Raw genomic sequence first — 18460 nt, forward strand, 5'->3', positions numbered from 1 at the left:
AATTTATGAAAATGTTTTTTTAGGATCAAATAATAAATAATTTAGCATGAAAAGATAAAATTAAAAATAAAATAAAATTTGTGATCAAAATAAAAAAAAAAGCCATATAGGATTAAAAAAGAGGGCATTGTTCTGGTAATTTAGCATGGTTTTGCTATGACGTTTAATTATTTTTGCAATTGTAATTACAATATCCATGAACTAAGTTTTTATTTTTTTACATTAATTACTTACTCTCTGTAGTTTTAAGTTTTAATTTTAAATTTTATTTTTTTTATATTTCAATTCTTAAATGTTCATAAAAAAAATCATCAAAAAAGGATAAAAGAGAAAGTTTTGGATGACAACATTTCAATCACAAAAAACTAATTTTAATATTAATGAGTTTGTCTGGTAGATAAAAGTTTAATGACGAAGGTTTTGTCCTTCAATTATAATGGAGAAAGTTGATCAAGAAAGTTAGTTTTGGATTTAGTTTAATTGATTGAGGTTTTTTAGGGTTGAAAAATTAGATTATTGAGGTTTTTATAGTGTTTAAGGTGTTTTTAGATAAAAAAAAAAAAGCTATATATTTTTTTGAAAAAAAAAAGAAGGAATGAAATGAAGAATTCAATTCAAGAAATACATTTTTTCATCTAGAAGTTAAATCCTTCAAACACAAGTGGATATTTATTTCAAATACAAAATTAAATAAAAAACAGCTTCGAACCTCGAGCAATTTGTCTGCTAGCAAGAAATTGTATGGCATTATCTTCAATTATATTCCATCAAACCTCTAGCAATTAATTTAATGTCGACGAGACAAATTGTTGCACGAACATGGTTCCATGTGAACGGCAAAAGGGTCTCTACGCATTTCCTCATGTAGAAAAGCGCCTAAATTCAGCGGTTGCTCAACCAACCATCACCCACCCAACCAGCAATTTGTCTTATTACTGTGGAAACGCTCCAGCCGTGATGACAGAAGCCAGGCAAAACGATGGCGACAATAATCCTGATTTATTTTTGCAAAGGCGATGTTGACCTTCCACAATGTCAGGTCTCCATTCGAGCACTGCTTTGTTTCCTAGCATAGAACACAGGAATGAGAAAAAAATTAAAAAAACTAAAACGTGAAAAAAAACTAATTAAAATTTAAAAAAATCAGCTGGTTTGGTTCGGTTTTGGTTTTATAAAAAAAACCAAACCAACCTAACCCAAACCAAAAAAACCAAGTCAAACTGGCAAAAAACCAAGTTAAAATAAAAAAAATCAAGCCAAACTGGTTTAACCCGGTTTCAATATATATTTTTTTAAATTCACTATAATTATATTTTTTTAATAAAAATCAAACCAAACAAAAAATAATTAACTCTAAATTAGAGCATGCTGACTTGCGCGTGAGCTTGAAAACGTTGGCGGCACGCGGATGGGTCTGGGAGAGAAAATTGCTATATTAATTGAGTTGGTTTCTTTTTAAGGCGGCCTGATGTTGATTAGGCCACTAATTACTGTGTTTTGTACTCTAATAGAGAGGGGCTGATTTGTTAATTTCCTTCCATGTTCTATGGGTGAGGGTTGGCTGCTGGAACAGGCAATAATTGGTCATCTATCGCCCCCTTGAGATCCATATTTTATGTTCTAAAGTGCACTTGAGTTGACGCTACAAGTTGCTGCATCTACTTTGTTAGGTGAATACTGAGTAGATATCACTTGATCATCATATTTTTATTTATTTATTATTTTTAACTTGGAAAAATATATTTAGGTAGTATAAAATAATATATAATTTACATTAAAACGGGTTTTACTGGGTTGCATTTACACCCGTTAGGTCGACGAGATTTTATTGGGTTGGCTCCCACCTAGGTCAATTTAAAACCGAGTCAGGGGCTATCTATGTTTGCTTACTAGGCTGGGCTAGGTTTGGTGCCCTGCGAAAATGTTTTCTATTGTAGCATGTGGATGATGTATTATTTTTATGTTTTTTAATATATTTATGTTAGAATTATCAGAATTTGTCTAAAAAGAAAAAACTCTATAAAAAATTATGAAATAAAAAATAGAGCTCTTTGGTGAGATAAAACCATTTTAACTAAAGAGATGCCTTTCTTTCCCTTACTTCAAATCATTCAATTTTTACTTTTATTTTTTTGAGTGCTTTTAATTCTTATTAAATATAGAACATGAAACTGGCAGGAAAAAAAAAAAAATCAGAAAACGAGGAATTATATTAGCAAAACAATTTGCTTCAATGGAATCTGTAATACCTCGTTTTTTCTCTTTGTTTTTGAGTTACTATTTGTAGTTATTATGATTTTTAAAAAATAAATTTTAAAAAAAATATGGTTAAGTGTGGTTAATTGAATTTAAATATGTGTTTGATAAATATTATGGTTGAAGTTTATATGCAATAAAAAATATGTATAAAATGTTTAGTAGATATGTAGTTATAGTTGCTTTTCAAAATGTTTTTTATTTGGAAATGCATTAAAATAATAAATTTTTATTTTAAAAAAATTATTTTTGATATTAACATATTAAAATAATCTAAAAACACTAAAAAAAATATTAATTTGAAGCAAATAAAAAAATTAAAAAAATTAAATATTTTTTAAAAACCCCTTTTGAAACGTAAAAATAAACAATATTTTATAAAACTTAGTTAAAAAAACATATAAAAACTGCTTCATAAAAATTACATTTCAAATTTTATTTTTTAGTCTACCCTATAATATAAAGCATAATTTTTATAATTATTAAATATTTTATTATAATTTTTACACCACAAACATCCAAACAGATGCAAGAAATGCAGCTACAAAAGACCGTGAAACGCATCTCGCGTGATCCAACAACACATGAGTTCCTTTGGAATCCTTTCTTCTCATTCATTTTTGCTCACACCACAAGAATCCTTTCTTCTCTTTTTTATTTGTCTACAGCTCAACACAATTTTGCCCCCTTTATTTAAAAATGTTCTAATATTATCGTTGGCGATTTAAGGTAACCTACTTTTCAATTTGTTATCTCAGAGTTTCTACGTGAAATATCATAACAATATTTAATAAGTATTTATGTAAAAATATAAGATGATGGTAGAATAGTAATGATGTATCATGATAATTTGGCATGCTTAGAAGTGTTGTTATTTTTCAAAGTACTTTTGTATTGAAATATATCAAAATGATATATTTTTTTAAATTATTTTTGAAACTAGTGTACATCAAAACTATTTAAAACATAAAAAAATAATTTTTAATAAAAATAAATTTAATTTTTTTTAGAAATACGGGTACAACTGCATTTCCAAACGCTCTCAATAAAGCAGTGGTTGTTGTTGTTATTATTAAATTATCAGATAATTTTTTAAATAAATTACTATTTGTAAAATATTTTATAAAACTAAATAAATTAAATTGAATTTATTGTATATTAAAAGATCTACATTACTAACAAGATAACAATTAAACTTGAACATGATGAATATCTAGCTAAACTGATATTGATATATAATTTTTTTTTTATAAATAATCAATATTTTGGATTGAGAATAAGCAAGTGAATACCCTAGCATGCTAAAGTTCAAGAAATTGGGATGGAAATGGAACATCGATTAATCTATAGAGGTGAAAATGAAATTTACCCAAAAAATTAACCAAACGCTCTAACTAATTTCCAACTCCTCCATCGACCTTCACCTTCGAAGATAACGACCTGCGGTCAATTAGTCACAGATTCTTCTAGAAATCGGGATATATTGCATTTCGATCCGTGCAATTCAGTTCATTTACCACTGTAAGTTCTGCTAGGGTTTAGTCAGTCTGCTTGTTATTCCATTGCTCACCTTCTATTCTTCGAAGTCGGGGATCAGACATGGCTGCGGAGGACGGTACGGCGCAAGAATATGTGCCACAGAAGAAGAATAAAGAGCCTACCGAGACCGAGAAGAGGTCAATATATGCCTTAACTTTTTTAATGCTTAATCAATAGCTAATGAATTAGGTGAAGATTTGTTTTGTTCTGTTTTGATTTTGTTAATTTTGTTGCTCAGGAGAAAGAAAATTGTGCCTGGAAGTTTAATGAAAGCTGAAATTAGACCAGGAGGAGGTGATGCGAGACCATCTGATGGTGATCAGGTTACTTTCTTTCCTTCCTGTTTTAATCTTGATTCGCGTTTGTGTGTAATCGTGTAGTGCGTTGATTGGTTTAGTCGCTGAATTTCAGTTACTAGGTTGTTTTTTCTTATAAGCATTTTGCAGGTCATATATCATTGCACTGTTAGGACCTTAGCTGGAGTTGTTGTTGAGTCTACAAGATCAGAATATGGAGGTGAGGTTATGGATTGAGTGATATATGTGTTGAAGTTCTGGAGGAGTTTTAATTGTCTTCATTTTTATTTAATAGAATGACTTAATTTGACAATTAGGCCTCAAGTAAATGCCTTGAGTCATCTAGTCATCGTATTAAAGTGAATGTTTTGTTTGACTCGCAGGCAAGGGCACTCCAATACGACAGGTTTTGGGAAAAAGCAAGATGTTATTAGGATTACTTGAAGGGCTTCCAACAATGTTGAGGGGTGAAGTTGCAATGGTATTGAGCTTCCTCATTTTCCATACAACATTGTGCTTGTGTGCGTGCGTGCACTCGTTTCATCATGCACGTGTTTTTTCCCCTTGCAAGCACATGTTTGATGAAAGAAAGAATAAAAAAGAAAAACAAGAAGAAAAAAGAATTACATGCACAACAAGAAGTAAATTGAAGTGGGCATCCTCTATCAATATATGAGAGACCATTTATTTAACTGTTTAATTTCACTCAGTTTGTTTAATCTATTTAATTTTCACATTTACTTTCCCATAAAAGCACGGGATAGAGAGTGTTGAAAAAGATAATCCCATCATTTAACTATGCTGAATTTTCATGTTTTCTTTCTTCAAACCTCCTGTTTCAGTTCAAGATGAAACCTCAAATGCATTATTCTGAGGAGGACTGTCCAGTTTCACCTCCAAGTAGCTTTCCAAGGGATGATGAACTTCATTTTGAGATTGAGATGATAGACTTTTCGAAAGTCAAGGCAAGGCTTTTATTCTAAATGCTATTATTTTATTTTTTAACTTTTTGGCAATGTTGGATATTTTTTTTCTCGTGATTATTTTTCAGTTATATTATTTCTATATGATATTTCATGATGCCTTGTGTTACTGTTAATTGAAATGCAATCCAAGATCCTTGGAGGTTTGTGATTCTTACACTTAAGATTTTATGCATTTATACACCAATATATCTTAAAGTTAACAATGGTTGATTATAGATGCTGAAAGAAGGGAACACGCTAAAATATCTTCTCTACAACCTTTTCTAGTTTTTTTTTCCCTTTTATTTTCTGAAAATGTTTTGAAGTTTTAGTTAAAAGGAACAAGACTTGTTAAATTTATCTCATTTGATCTATCCTTAGCTCTAATCTTGAATTGTGTTTGTGCTGATTACCAGGTTGTCAGTGATGATTTAGGAGTCATAAAGAAGGTACTGAAAATATACTTATCTGTTGCACGAGATACATGTGGTGGATACCATGAGTGATTTATGGGGAAGTTTATAATTGTGCTATGTGCATCTATTAGATAATTAAAATTTTGATTAATTAATATGTATCATGCTAACTTTTTGCGAATATGAATTATGGTTTGGATCCTTATATTTGGTTAGAGGGAATATTCTGAAGTCACGGTACTGTCATTTGCTTTCATGTTGAAAAGTCTCAGTGTCATAGGATTAAATTCATAGGAGATTGCGAAGTGATACATTTGTTATATTTATGAGAGCACCATGTGAATATTAAATATTGAATTTGGTCAAGTAGTTTCTCTTTAGAGTATAATGAGAATAGTTGTAAATGTCCATCACTCCCTACACCTTGACAAACCCCACAAATGTAAAAATGAATAATTTTGATATGCTATATAGTGATGACAAACAACTATTAAAAACTGTTGTCCTTATAGAGAAGGAAACATAGGATGTGGGAAGCAATGATGGCATTGAAATAATTGGGTGACTCAGATGCATGTAACACTAGAAGGTGCTACTGGGGTGGACATTTGTTAACTGGAGTAATGTGACCTTTACAGTCAGTATTTACTGTCCTATTTTGTTTTCAGATTTAAAATTTATTTCATAGTTAATTGACAACTTACATGGATAGGTAATAGATGAAGGGCAGGGTTGGGAGTCGCCAAGAGAACCGTATGAAGTAAAAGCTTGGTAGAAACTTGTCCAAAAATCCCCTTTCTTATTCTTTTGGATTGTTGTTGGACTGTTAGATGAAACATACGAAGTCCTTACAAGAAATGTGCTATACTTCCAGGATTTCTGCAAAGACGGGAGATGACAAAGTAATTCTATCGCCCAAACAAGGAGAACCTTATTTCTTTACTATTGGAAAATCTGAGGTTGGTGATGCATTCTGCTCCACTTTAATATACTGTTTTTTTCTTTGATATTCTTGGTTTTTCATGTCTGATAAAATACTTCTTAGTATTTTCATCTTTAGTGGCAATATGTTTCATCAGTTTCACATCTTTCTGCCCCAGTTCTTATTCCCAAGCACATCATGTTGATTTCTTGAGCTCAATAATCTAAACTATTGAAAGAAGAGAAGTTATTTGCATTTTCTTAAAATATTTTGCATTGGGTACCTAAAGGTATTTATGATTATTTCTGACTATATTAGGTACCTAAAGGTCTTGAGATGGGAATTGGAACTATGACACGAGAAGAGAAGGCAGTAATATATGTTACCAATCAGTACTTGACTGAATCTCCGCTCATGTCCGTGGTAGGTCTTGAGGAAGTTCAGTTCGAAGTAGAGCTTATCCATTTCACTCAGGTAAGAAATTTTCTTATTGATGGAGAGCAAAGCATTTCTTTGAGAATCATTGTTTTGATTATTTGTAACTTTAGGTTGTTATGTTTTTATTTTGTAGGATTCGGTGTATTTCCTACTAAAGTACTAGTGATTGGGAATTTACTGTATTTTCTACGTAGTAGTTCAATTAATGTTTACTGTTTAGGAATTCCTGTTGCCCGTGATATTTTTGTTTTTGGAGCCCATACTGGACCCCGCATTATTTATCTTCTGAGAGAGCCTTTTTTGATTATTAACTTTTGAGCCTTGCAGTATTTCTTTGGTTTTTCTCCCTTTTCTATTTCTCTTTCAGTTGCTTTCTTATCCAGCATCTTTTCCTAGTTGCAAATCATAATTGATATTCCATTTGTATGCTAACTTTTCTGCTGCCATCTTAAATGTTACTTTATGATTGCACAAATCCTGATAATATTAGAATAGAGAACACTGGGTTTAAGGTGGGTAAACATTTTCCTAATCCACATAACCGAGAGAATACTCGCATTTGTGCCATTTATTCTTTAAAAGAAAATCTCCAGGAAACTGCCCACAAACAATCGCAAAATTTTATCACACGCATTCCTTTCATGAAAGTACAAATTCTCACCATGTAATGTCTGTAGTTTCCTCTCTCTGTCATGAGAGAAATTCTTTTTTGCACAAAAGCAACCTAGTTCTATGTTCCATTTGGAGAGATTAACTGTAATTCTTGTTGCATATGGAACATGCAATTGAAAGCCTTTCATAAAACAAGGAAAACTCTGAAATAGGAAATCCTAATCCAAAGAGCAATCTGAGTAAATAAATTTACTCTTTAAAAAATATAGGTTTGTTTATTGATGAGGGATTTTTTGATGATTGCACCAGATAATTATCTTAATGCTAATTTAGTTAGCTAAAATTCCATTTCATGTGAAATATGCTATGTCATTGCTTTGTTTATATGGATTGATTTTCTTCCTTTAATTATCATATATATGCTGCACTATATATCTTATATCCTGTTCAATTTTCTTGTGCACATGCTTTCATTTTACTCAGGTTTGAATATGGCCATGAGATGAGCCACAATATGTGGTTAGTTTGCCCTTTCCTGTATGGTTAGTTGGTTACTCTATAGGGGGAGCCTTGATGGTACTAGAGGAGGGGCTTTGTTGCTGTATATATGTGCTGATTAGCTTATCCTCATTCAGATTTGTCCACAATTTAGGTGATTAGTGATGAATGGATATATGCACACACTTGAAATATACGTTGAAGCTTTTAATTTGTTCCTGAGGTAAACTGTTAGATAGGAATTGGCTTTTTCAAGTCAGGATTGTATATTATTATACTGTGGTTTTTATTCTTTTTTCTTTTCATAAAAAACTGCATTTTCTTCCTTGGTGAAGTTCCTGGTGGTGCTGTTTAACTCTCTTTACTTAATGTTGACAGGTGAGGGACATGCTTGGAGATGGACGCTTGATAAAGCGTCGGCTTCGTGATGGAAAAGGTGTGGATTCAGAGTTTATTTAAAAAATGCTATTGATTTGCTGGTGCATGCATCCGTATTTATGTGTTGCTTGATTCTATTATTTTCTCTGCCCCAATTTTCTGATATCCTTCTGGACTGTATAAAAAATACATGGATGCTGTGAGAGAATCATGTAATTGAATTCTATATCTGAGAAATCATTTTCGGAAACTTCTAAACCACTTTTTTCAGGGTATAGTTGTATAGTTCCTTATTTTATTAAATTTTCAATATGTAAAGGGGAACACTTTAAAGCTGTTTTCAATTTTTGTTTGCTATACAGGGTCTCTATTAATGTGCTCTCCCTTGATGTGCATGCATGCCTTTTACTAGTATTCTGGTGCATCTTTTCGGTGTTCTAAAATCTTTCTCAATAATTCCATTATGAGCGCAATTTACATTCTATCCTGCAGAATAAAAGTGTCAAAATTTGCACCAACAGTTACTGGACAGTGTTGGGGTTCTGCTGAGTCTCTCTCTCTCTTGTTGTTTTTTCTGTTCTCTTTTCGGTCTAGGTTAATTACATTTGACTCCTCTACTGTAGAGTTTGATTAATTAAGTTCTTCTATTAATATGATTAATGGAGTCCCTCTACTATACATTCCATTAAAATTTACGACCCTCAATCCCTTACACCATTAAGAATAATGTGCTGTCATGCTAGTTGTGTTGCATCCGATCTCATTATGCTAAAATAGAAAGAAGTTGGTTCCTGGACAAGGTCCTATCCTAGACTTGGAGCTGAGCTAGACCCCTAACTGACTTCATAAAAAATTAGAGAGCTCCGAATCAGGCTTTCGAGACAAGCATGGGCCAAAAGAGAGAGTCCAATCTGACCCTAAGCAGATGCTTTTGATGAGTCATGCTGTAGGAGAAAAAGCTTAAAAAATGAAATCTATATTTCTTAATTTTCTTTATATTTAAAATGTTTTTTAAAAATGAAATTAATAAAACCTTAAAACCTCATCACCCCTATTGAGACAAAATTCTGTAGAATTTAAACTAAATAATTCTTGACCAAAATTAAAAAGAGAGATTTTCTGCATATAATTGAAGGTCTTGATTTTGTGCATGTAAAAAGGCTTGTTGGATTCGGTCATTCTTGGATTGTGAAATGTTGGCTGTTTATGGTGATGAATATTACAAAGAGGGAGATCAATGGTGGAGGAGACCACCACCTTCTTTTTCTCAAGAGATTTATTTTGGGAACTACAATGATAAATAGAAACACATTTTTAGGTTACAAAAATCTCAATGGTACATATATTCCAGCCCCATTGAATCTAACTTCTAATGAAAGCCAGCTTTTCCTCACTTGTGTACACTCAACTCAGTGGCATTGAGATCTTAATCTTCTACTTAAAATGATAATGAAAAAATTATGTATACCACTCAATTTTAAATCCGTATTGATTTTATCGCTTATTTGACCCAAGTACTCCTCTCCACAACTAGATTGAGATAATTATATAAAAATAGCTGTGTTTTTGATAATGAGACGAGAAGAAAGTGTTGGTGGCTAAATGTAGATCTGACAGTCTTTGTTTTCCCAACAGTTTTGCTTGTGAAAAGGAAAACTGAAGAAATTAAAAATACTCAAATCCTCAAGCGTTTATAGTGATTAGGAGAAAGAAATAAAGTTGTAATGGTTATACAAGAGAAGCCTACTGCATGTTTGGTGAATTGTCCGTAAAATGGCCTTGCTTGTCATGAGGACTATCATCTCTTGTTTTTGTTTCTGTAGGGGTTTTGTATTATCTCATGTTTCTTGGTAGATTGATAAATAAGAAAGAAAAAGGAAAAACGCAAATGAAGAGAAGGGATAGAGATATGAAGGGAGCAGTTTTTTCTAGCTTGTGTGATTGCTAGAAAAGTGGCAGAGTTTTTTTTTTTTACATGTAGTCATGTTTGCCTTTTTTTTTTTTTTTTTTGAAAAAGAAGATGTCAAATTTAGTAAATCTGGACAGGTTTCAAATATCTAAAGGCTCAGGCAGTACCTGCTAACGGCGTCTTGGATGGAGGATTCTAATTTAAATGGAAAACATTGTAGAAGGACTTAATTCATCAGATTAATAGTAGAGGGACTCAATTTATCAAATCACCATAATATAGGGATGACGAAGGTAATTAACCCTTTTAAGGGTCAAGGAGAGCTCTCATGCAAGCTCTACCTGGATTTCCATGGACAAAGCGTTGGATTTTTGTTGCAATCAGCTCAGATTGATTGAAACTATGTTATGTTTGAAAAACTTAATTGTGAAGTCCAACCCTTTAAGCTTTGGGTTATTTGGAAAGCATAAAGGATAGTTTGCAATTTTCCTTTTTGTTTATTTAATCAGGAAACATCAAAGATTATACTTGAAATTAAGATGATGATTCTTGTTATTTGCTTGAAAAGCGCAATGAAATCCAGAAATGCAGTATGTCTCCTTTTGTGTTTTAAGCTCTATATAATTAGGGCACTTTCACCTCTTTCATTCCAACTCCCCTTTTCTTATTTAGTCCTAGCTTCTTTTGCAAGTGTCTATCCATTTATTTAACTGCTTTCGGTTTTGCAATTATGAAATCATGCATGCTAAAATATAGATTTCTAATTGCTCTGAAAATTTAGGTGAGTTTCCTATGGATTGCCCACTTCAGGACAGTCTACTTCGCATTCATTACAAGGGTATGCTGCTTAATGAAGAAAAGACAGTCTTCATTGATACAAGAATTGATAATGATGGTCAGCCTTTGGAGTTCAGCTCTGGAGAAGGGCTTGTGAGTTCTCTCGTGTAAAGGATGAAATAGTTTTTTATGAATTGGTTGTTTAGGGGAATAACAAATGCATGAATTTTGTTTGTAGGTGCCTGAAGGTTTTGAAATGTGTGTGCGCTTAATGCTTCCTGGAGAGGTAGCTCTTGTTACTTGCCCTCCTGACTACGCATATGACAAGTTTACCAGGTTACTTTTTGAGATCTATTGTGCCACAAATACTGCATAAATTACAGGCACTTTTTGTATTGCTATTGACATCATCATTACTTTAACTACTTTCTGACCAAGTTTTCCCTTCCTATATAATTAGACCGGCAAATGTTCCTGAAGGTGCTCATATTGAATGGGAAATTGAGCTTCTTGGTTTTGAGATGCCAAAGGTAACTGAATGTTGTCCCGTAGAAGTTTAGTTTAAATTCTGCTTGATGAACTCTTTTAAACACCTATAGTTAGTGTTGTGTCTTTATTAACTTTGCTAATTACGTTGTCTATGGCTTGCCAATGAAGTCTGCTTTCGGCTCTATAGTGTTTTCTGTATTCGAAATTGATTGAGGTGAACTTGGAATCACATAGGAAACTACTATGAAAGTATGAATGTATTTGTGTCAGTTGATTGAGCTTCAAGTCACTGAAGATACTTATTTGGAATTTATGTTTGAGGATTATGAATTTCTCTCCTATTTATATCATGGATCCTTTTTTCAGGATTGGACTGGTTTGGACTTTCAGGGTGTAATGGATGAAGCAGAGAAGATCAGAACCACAGTATGTGTACTTAGTTCATGTTTGTTAACTGTGCTGACTAACTGGCAATTTGGATGTGTTCCAGTTATAGCAATTTGTTTCAGTGGTATGAATTGGTTGTTTGGGGTGTAAATTTGTATATTATGATCTTGAAACTGTGATGATCTCCTTGATCTTCAGGGAAACAGGCTTTTCAAAGAAGGAAAGTTTGAGCTTGCTAAGGCAAAATATGAGAAGGTAATGTGCTCTCTCCTAACTACATTCATCTCACATCGTGAGCATTAACATTGTCATTTAAATTCTTGGGTTCCCTTCTTTTATTACTCTGGATTTATTTCCACCACATTGCATGAAGCCATTTGCTGGCATTGTCATGTTATAATCAATATTTTGAAATTCCGTATCTACATGTTTAGGCTAGCAAGCAATCACATTTCCCAGTTGGTGACGTACATGAAATCAAGTTTGTTCTTCAATTGGTGATCAAACTGAAATATATATATTAAGATATTGAACGTGTTCTTATCTGGGAAATTGTTATTTATGGAAGTGCCATGACCTGCAATTTAGTTTTGCTAAAATATCTTTCCTAATCGTCAAAATTTGCTTCTCAAGATAAAAATCTTTTATTCTGATTTCTTCAAAAGTTTTTGTGCTTGTAAATGTCTGAGTTGTATTTATGAACCTTTCAAGTCCTCATATAGCACCATGAAAAACTGTTCAACAGGTTCTTCGAGAATTTAATCATGTTAATCCACAAGATGACGAGGAAGGGAAAGTTTTCCTGAATACAAGAGTAAGCTTTTTACCCCTTGCAGTGTAGGAAAAGAATTACTATCAAATATATTTTTCCATCTCTCACTTGATGCTTTCATTTTCTTTCTTGTATGTTTGAAGAATTTGTTAAATCTAAATGTCGCTGCCTGCCACCTCAAATCAGGGGAATGCAGAAAGTCCATTGAGACATGCAATAAGGTATGTGTTTAATTCAAATAGTTTCTGTTTTCTTACATGGAAATCTTGTCTAGCAAGAGCCTCTACTAGAGTGTAAGGAGTGCAATGCTGTGAAAAAGATGTCATTGATGTTCCTGCTGTAGTTTATTGGATTTGGGTGAGAAGACAGATTATGTTGGGCTGCAATTATATATTATTAATTGAAATCAGTTACTGGGGTTCAGCACTTTGTAAGTCTTTCTCATGAGGAATTTCATGTGAAGCACAACTGGCAATACACTAGGTATCCAGCTCTTGTATATCATCACAGGGTCCAAACTCCCTATGGCAGCACACTTTGTACAGGGAAGATTCCTAGCCCCACATTAATTGCTTACAACTTGTTTTGGGGTCGAGCATTGAGGTGGCTATCAGCTAGATTTAAGAGAGCATGCCATAGGATGATATATGATGTTCTTGTCTGATATTATCCTGTATAGGTTCCTAGGACAAGCACTTTGAAAAAATACTGAGGCCAATGAGGCAATTGTGCAGAAAAGTTCCCCTATCTGGAAAGTGGGAAACCAAAAAAACATAGCTTGCTTTTCAATGGATGCGTAGTAGTTAACTTATCCTGAAGTCCATTGCCATCCTTCAGAGTCTGGATGTTGATGTTCACTGCTGATAAATCCTGCAGGTTCTGGAAGCAAATCCTGCACACGTCAAGGCCCTTTATCGCCGTGGAATGGCCTACATGGAAGTTGGAGATTTTGAGGAAGCAAGAAGTGATTTTGAAATGGTAGCGCCTGTAGTTGTTATTTAGTGCAAAGCTTCTAATTCTTTGACATCCATTGTCTGAATATGCTTCTGGATGTCAGATGTTGAAAGTCGACAAATCATCTGAACCTGATGCAACAGCAGCTCTTAAAAAACTGAAGCAGAAGCAGCAGGTGGGTTAATGTGCAACCAAATTCCATTTGCAATTTGAGATGGACATACACAATTCATACCTTGCTGCTTGTCCATTTGATGAGCAGGATGTCGAGAAGAAGGCACGTAGACAATTTAAAGGACTATTTGACAAGAAGCCAGGGGAAATTGCAGATGCTGGAACCGACGACAGAGGAGAAGAGCAGAGTACAAGTGAAAATCAGAAGAATGATGATCAGGAGGATTCAAATGGGACTGACACAGAGGATGTTGAAGATGTGGCCAACGAACCTAGAGAAGGATTGTTCTCCCGCTTGTGGCCAACTGGTAGAAGATTGTTTTCAGCTCTCGGGCTTCGAAGATGTGCGATATTGTGACAAAGCTGTAGGGATGGCCGAATCAGCATTATTTTTGTCACAGGCTGGAAAAAATCTGACTTCGAAAGGAAAAAACACATCAAAGAAGGTTCATATACCCCTATCATTGTAGCTTCACAAAGAAATTCATATTTTGGGTTACCGTTTATGATGATATAAATCCATGGTGAGACAGACAAAAACTTACTAATGGACATAAGATCCGTTGTTGTTAATACCGTTCCTGTCATGTCTGGTCGGTATTTCGCGTTTCACTTCCAAAATCTTAGCCCACCTCAGATTTTCTTTTACTGCATGCTATCGCTCTTGTATCTTTTCGTTCTGCTTTAAAGTCGGGTCATCTGTTTAAAAAAACTTTAGGTTAAAATCTTCTTATTTTCCCGCCTCATTTCTTTAGTTTCTCTAACAATGTTTGTCGTTATTATATTGCAGCGCGAAAAGGAGGATCAAGAAGTAAAGATTGAAGGCTAGATTGTATTCAAATAAGATTTTCAATTTCAAGTTCTATACCAAGCAACACAAACTTTCTAAGTGTGGTTTTATGGGTTTTGTTCAAAACCAATAGAGAATGGCTTTTATTCAAAAAAAAAATAATAATATCGTTTTCTTTATCTTTGAAGATTCTACCTTGGTCTTGGTTTTACAACTTAAATATTGAAGTTCAACCAATCGAACACGTTCATATATAAAATAAGAACAAATATAAGAGAGTGGTATTCAAGTCAAATTGTCAGTTATTTTTCTAAATTCTGACAGAAATTTATATTCTTAAATAAATTTCTTTTGTTGTTTGATGTGATGAACTCTCCAACTCAATCAAATTAAGTTGATAAATTAGGACTAGAGTATAAAACTCTTTCCTTCATGGTGATACTTGTGGGGTTAAAAAAACAAAGAAGCAGCAGCTCCTATGTAGAGTGTGGATATTAGGGTATATTATCCAATTGGTCCAAGTGGATCTAAGAGTATATTTGAGATTGTAATAATAGTTATTGTTTAAAGTATTTTTTACTTAGAAATCGTCAAAATGATGTTTTTTTGTTTTTTAAAAAATCATTTTTGAGGTCAATATATCAAAATGATCTGAAAATATATATAAAAAATTTAACAAACAAAATTATTTTTTCAAAATTTGAGGGAACGCGGTTGAAACCACGTTCCTAAACAGACTTTGAATCCCGATAATAAAAATAAAATTTGTAAACTAAGTCGCAAACCAGCAAATTGAAAATCTACAAAATCCTATAAAGTTATAAGGTAAAGCTATTTTTTTTTTAATGCAAAATAGGAGTTTTATATACATGTTTGGTATTGTGGCTAAAACATCGTTTGCTTAAAGTTTAGATTTTTTATTTACTTAAAATTATTTTTTAGTGTTTTGAATCATTTTGAGGTGCATATATTAAAAATAAATTTTTAAAAAATAAAAAAAATATTATTTTAATATGATTTTAAGCAAAAAATACTTTGAAATACAATCTTTATGCTATTCCCAAATAAACACTATATATATATATATATATAATCAAAAAACAAAATAGGAGCAATATCAACACATCATCTATAAACATCATGATAACAATAAACATTAATATATAATAAATTTGGATTTCACGTATAATTCTTCCCTTTTTGATATTTTTAACATATTTTTTTTTTGATTGTATCATTATATGTCATATAATGTCTACAATGTGATTCTTCAGTTAGAGTGGATATTTAGTCAACAAAATTGAATACATATATGATTGATACATGTACATTTGTAATAAAAAAAAAGGAAATAATTTTTTAAATATGAAAATCATTTTCTTCTTATATGTATAAAAGGAAAAATAAATTAAATATGATTAAAAAAATATATAAAAATCCATCTACAATACAATTTTCCATTTCTAATTAAAAATAGAAATAAAAAAGTAGTAACTTTGATTGAGAAACCATATCTTAAGTTTTGTTTGGTAAGGTGATACATATTACTTTTCAAAAGTGCAGGACATATAGTAAGTTAGTCAAACCAAAAATTGTTATAAGGACTCAAAAGAGCAGGCCCCCCTAAAGTTTATTTTAATCCCTATAATTATATAAATTATTCAATTATTTCCCTTGAAAATTTTATATCATCCCCTCCTAAATTTTCTTATAATAAGAGTTTTTAGTAATAATAAGTGGTTTCTCATGTGATATAATATATGGTTTTGCCTTTTCTCATTTAGTTTATATTGAAATTGTTTATACAAGAGACATAACATAGTAAAATATTTGTTTTATTTAGATAATATGCACTAAAATTGATAAAAAAATATATAAGAACTAGTTAAAATAAAATCTAAAAGAGATGAGTAATTCACAATACATGCACTCATATTTTATTATGGATTCATATAGTAAAATTATCATCTCTTTTTCATAATTAAAACCATATAACTTGCTCCTAGGGGTAAAATTATCTTTTTTCATAGAATTGATTTATCATTACTAAAAATATCAAAGAAAAATCAATGGCCAAAGGAACAAGAGTGGCCGACTATTTGGGGGTTGAATGTGAGGAAAATAAAATTTGATTTTCTTTATAAAGTCTTTGTGATGTGTTGTTATAATGTAAAAAATGACTAAATAATATAAATAATTGCATGAGAAGGAGAAGGGATCGCTTGGTTCCTTGAGGCCAAGTTTCGGTAAGGCTAAATTGAGGAGAGGGAGGAGCAGTTTTAAGATTTCATATGTTAATAATGAATGGATTAGGTATGGTAGGAAGTTTACTAATAGGAGAAGTATAATAACTTGATAGTAGGGAACTTCATAGATCGAATGCATGTGCTATATGATGTAGAAATGAGTTTATTGGTCATTTGTATAGCCCATGGCTTGTCTAAAGCGGAGTTGCAAAATGTAGGAGAAACTTGGAATTCAATGATGTATATGTTCTTAAAATAGTTCTTGATCATTTTACACAAAAAGGGTAAATTAGCTTAAACGACACCAGGGAGGTCATATTTAGAAAGGTTACCATGCATACATATAAATAGTTGTCTTAAGATAATAGGGGGAAATAGAGATGATTGAAGGTTCATTTAAACCATTAATGAAAATTGAACAGATTTATCACCCTAATTCCAGAGAAGATGCGGGCTTAAAAATAATAACATTTTAGAAAAGTTTCTTAAAGAAGTTATAGCCAAGGATGTTAGCTTTTCTACGAGTCTGACCTTGTTTAATTTAGAGCTCTAGATATAAATAAATATTTAATAAGAGGTTGAGCTGCAACCTCTGCTGGTAGTTTTGACAAGTTATCAAAATAGGAAATTTAGTCATGTTAGGGGCAAAATTAGGTTTCCTTCCCTTTGATTAATGTGTAGTGCCGTGTCTTAGTGTTCAAAAGGAAATAAGCCATATTTGAAATTGAATTTGTGATGTTATTTATGATTTGATAATGAACCATAATCTTAAGGGATGCAATGGAAACACAAATGAAAATGAAGCAATTGTGAAAAGGGAAACTTTTATGGGAATAGTCGATTCTGCATTAGATTTCAAGATCTTTATATCCATGAAGTTTGCATCACATTTAATTTTTGGTTTGTTTTCGAATAAGGTTATGATATTCTTTTTATGACTTTAGCGGACACTTTTTTTTGCACAATCTCTTGCAATGATTTCTTTTTTCTTGAATTTTATTCGATGAGTTTCCTATACGTGCCAATTTTATTTTTGTATGAGTAAACCTAACTAAGTCCATGACCTGAGTTGTGAGTTTGGTAGGTTAACTTGAGTTAACTCGAGTTGCGAGTGTATGAATTATCTTGAGTTAACTCGAGTCAATCTAAAATATTATTATCTCATTATGAAAAGAAATGGTTCAAACGATATCGTCTTGAAAAAAAAAATGAAATCAAACTAGATTTTGATATGATTATATTTAGATATATCAAGTTGGTCAAGTGATTTCATGTCAATTTTCACCTTTATTTAATTTGAATCCAAGCTATGTAAAAGAAAAATCTTTGTTGATATGCATTCTAAATGCTTTAATTTTTATTAAATAAGTAATATAAAACAAAAAAAAAAATATTGTTCTGTAGAAAATAGATATATTAACAAAAAAAAGAAGAAATTATACTAATATAATATTTTATTTTGATGGAATTTAAATTATTCTTATGTTTTATTATTTCAGTAATTAATAATTTTTCTACATTAAAGATCCATGAGAGGATTATAAATACGAGTGTCAGAGTTGTCTCCCTATAATTATTAGGATTTTTTCACACTTTCCAAGAAAATAGATGAAAAACTCACCATTTTTTTTATTAACAAGCA

General features: G+C 31.8%; 1 protein-coding gene across 2 annotated transcripts; it reads left to right on the top strand.

The window, feature by feature from the left end:
• The first annotated feature begins 3625 nt into the window (after nt 1–3625).
• Nucleotides 3626–14751, top strand: LOC118037442 (peptidyl-prolyl cis-trans isomerase PASTICCINO1). 2 transcript variants are annotated; one of them, XR_004685600.2, is made up of 21 exons: nt 3626–3932; nt 4034–4118; nt 4242–4311; nt 4475–4572; nt 4934–5056; nt 5473–5505; nt 6185–6243; nt 6347–6431; nt 6713–6868; nt 8321–8378; nt 11011–11159; nt 11245–11342; nt 11467–11536; nt 11862–11921; nt 12081–12137; nt 12628–12696; nt 12798–12875; nt 13531–13632; nt 13712–13783; nt 13871–14228; nt 14573–14751. XR_004685600.2 is itself a non-coding variant. In XM_035043418.2 (20 exons), the coding sequence occupies exons 1-20, from the start codon at nt 3856–3858 to the stop codon at nt 14138–14140; spliced, it is 1869 nt and encodes a 622-aa protein (XP_034899309.1). In that variant the 5' UTR covers nt 3626–3855; the 3' UTR covers nt 14141–14528. The 2 variants fall into 2 exon arrangements, 1 of the variants encoding a protein (XP_034899309.1); XM_035043418.2 differs by lacking the exon at nt 14573–14751 and having other exon boundaries at nt 13871–14528.
• Nucleotides 14752–18460: the final 3709 nt, after the last annotated feature.

This window comes from Populus alba, chromosome 16 (genome assembly GCF_005239225.2).
Source record: "Populus alba chromosome 16, ASM523922v2, whole genome shotgun sequence".
Classification (NCBI taxonomy): domain Eukaryota; kingdom Viridiplantae; phylum Streptophyta; class Magnoliopsida; order Malpighiales; family Salicaceae; genus Populus; species Populus alba.

Bases quoted from the DNA above. Each gene is read 5' to 3' on its own strand.
- LOC118037442 (XM_035043418.2), top strand. From the start codon at position 3,856: ATGGCTGCGGAGGACGGTACGGCGCAAGAATATGTGCCACAGAAGAAG. The intron at 4,312-4,474 runs GTGAGGTTATGG...TTTGACTCGCAG, and splicing joins TACAAGATCAGAATATGGAG to GCAAGGGCACTCCAATACGA. The intron at 6,869-8,320 runs GTAAGAAATTTT...TAATGTTGACAG, and splicing joins AGCTTATCCATTTCACTCAG to GTGAGGGACATGCTTGGAGA.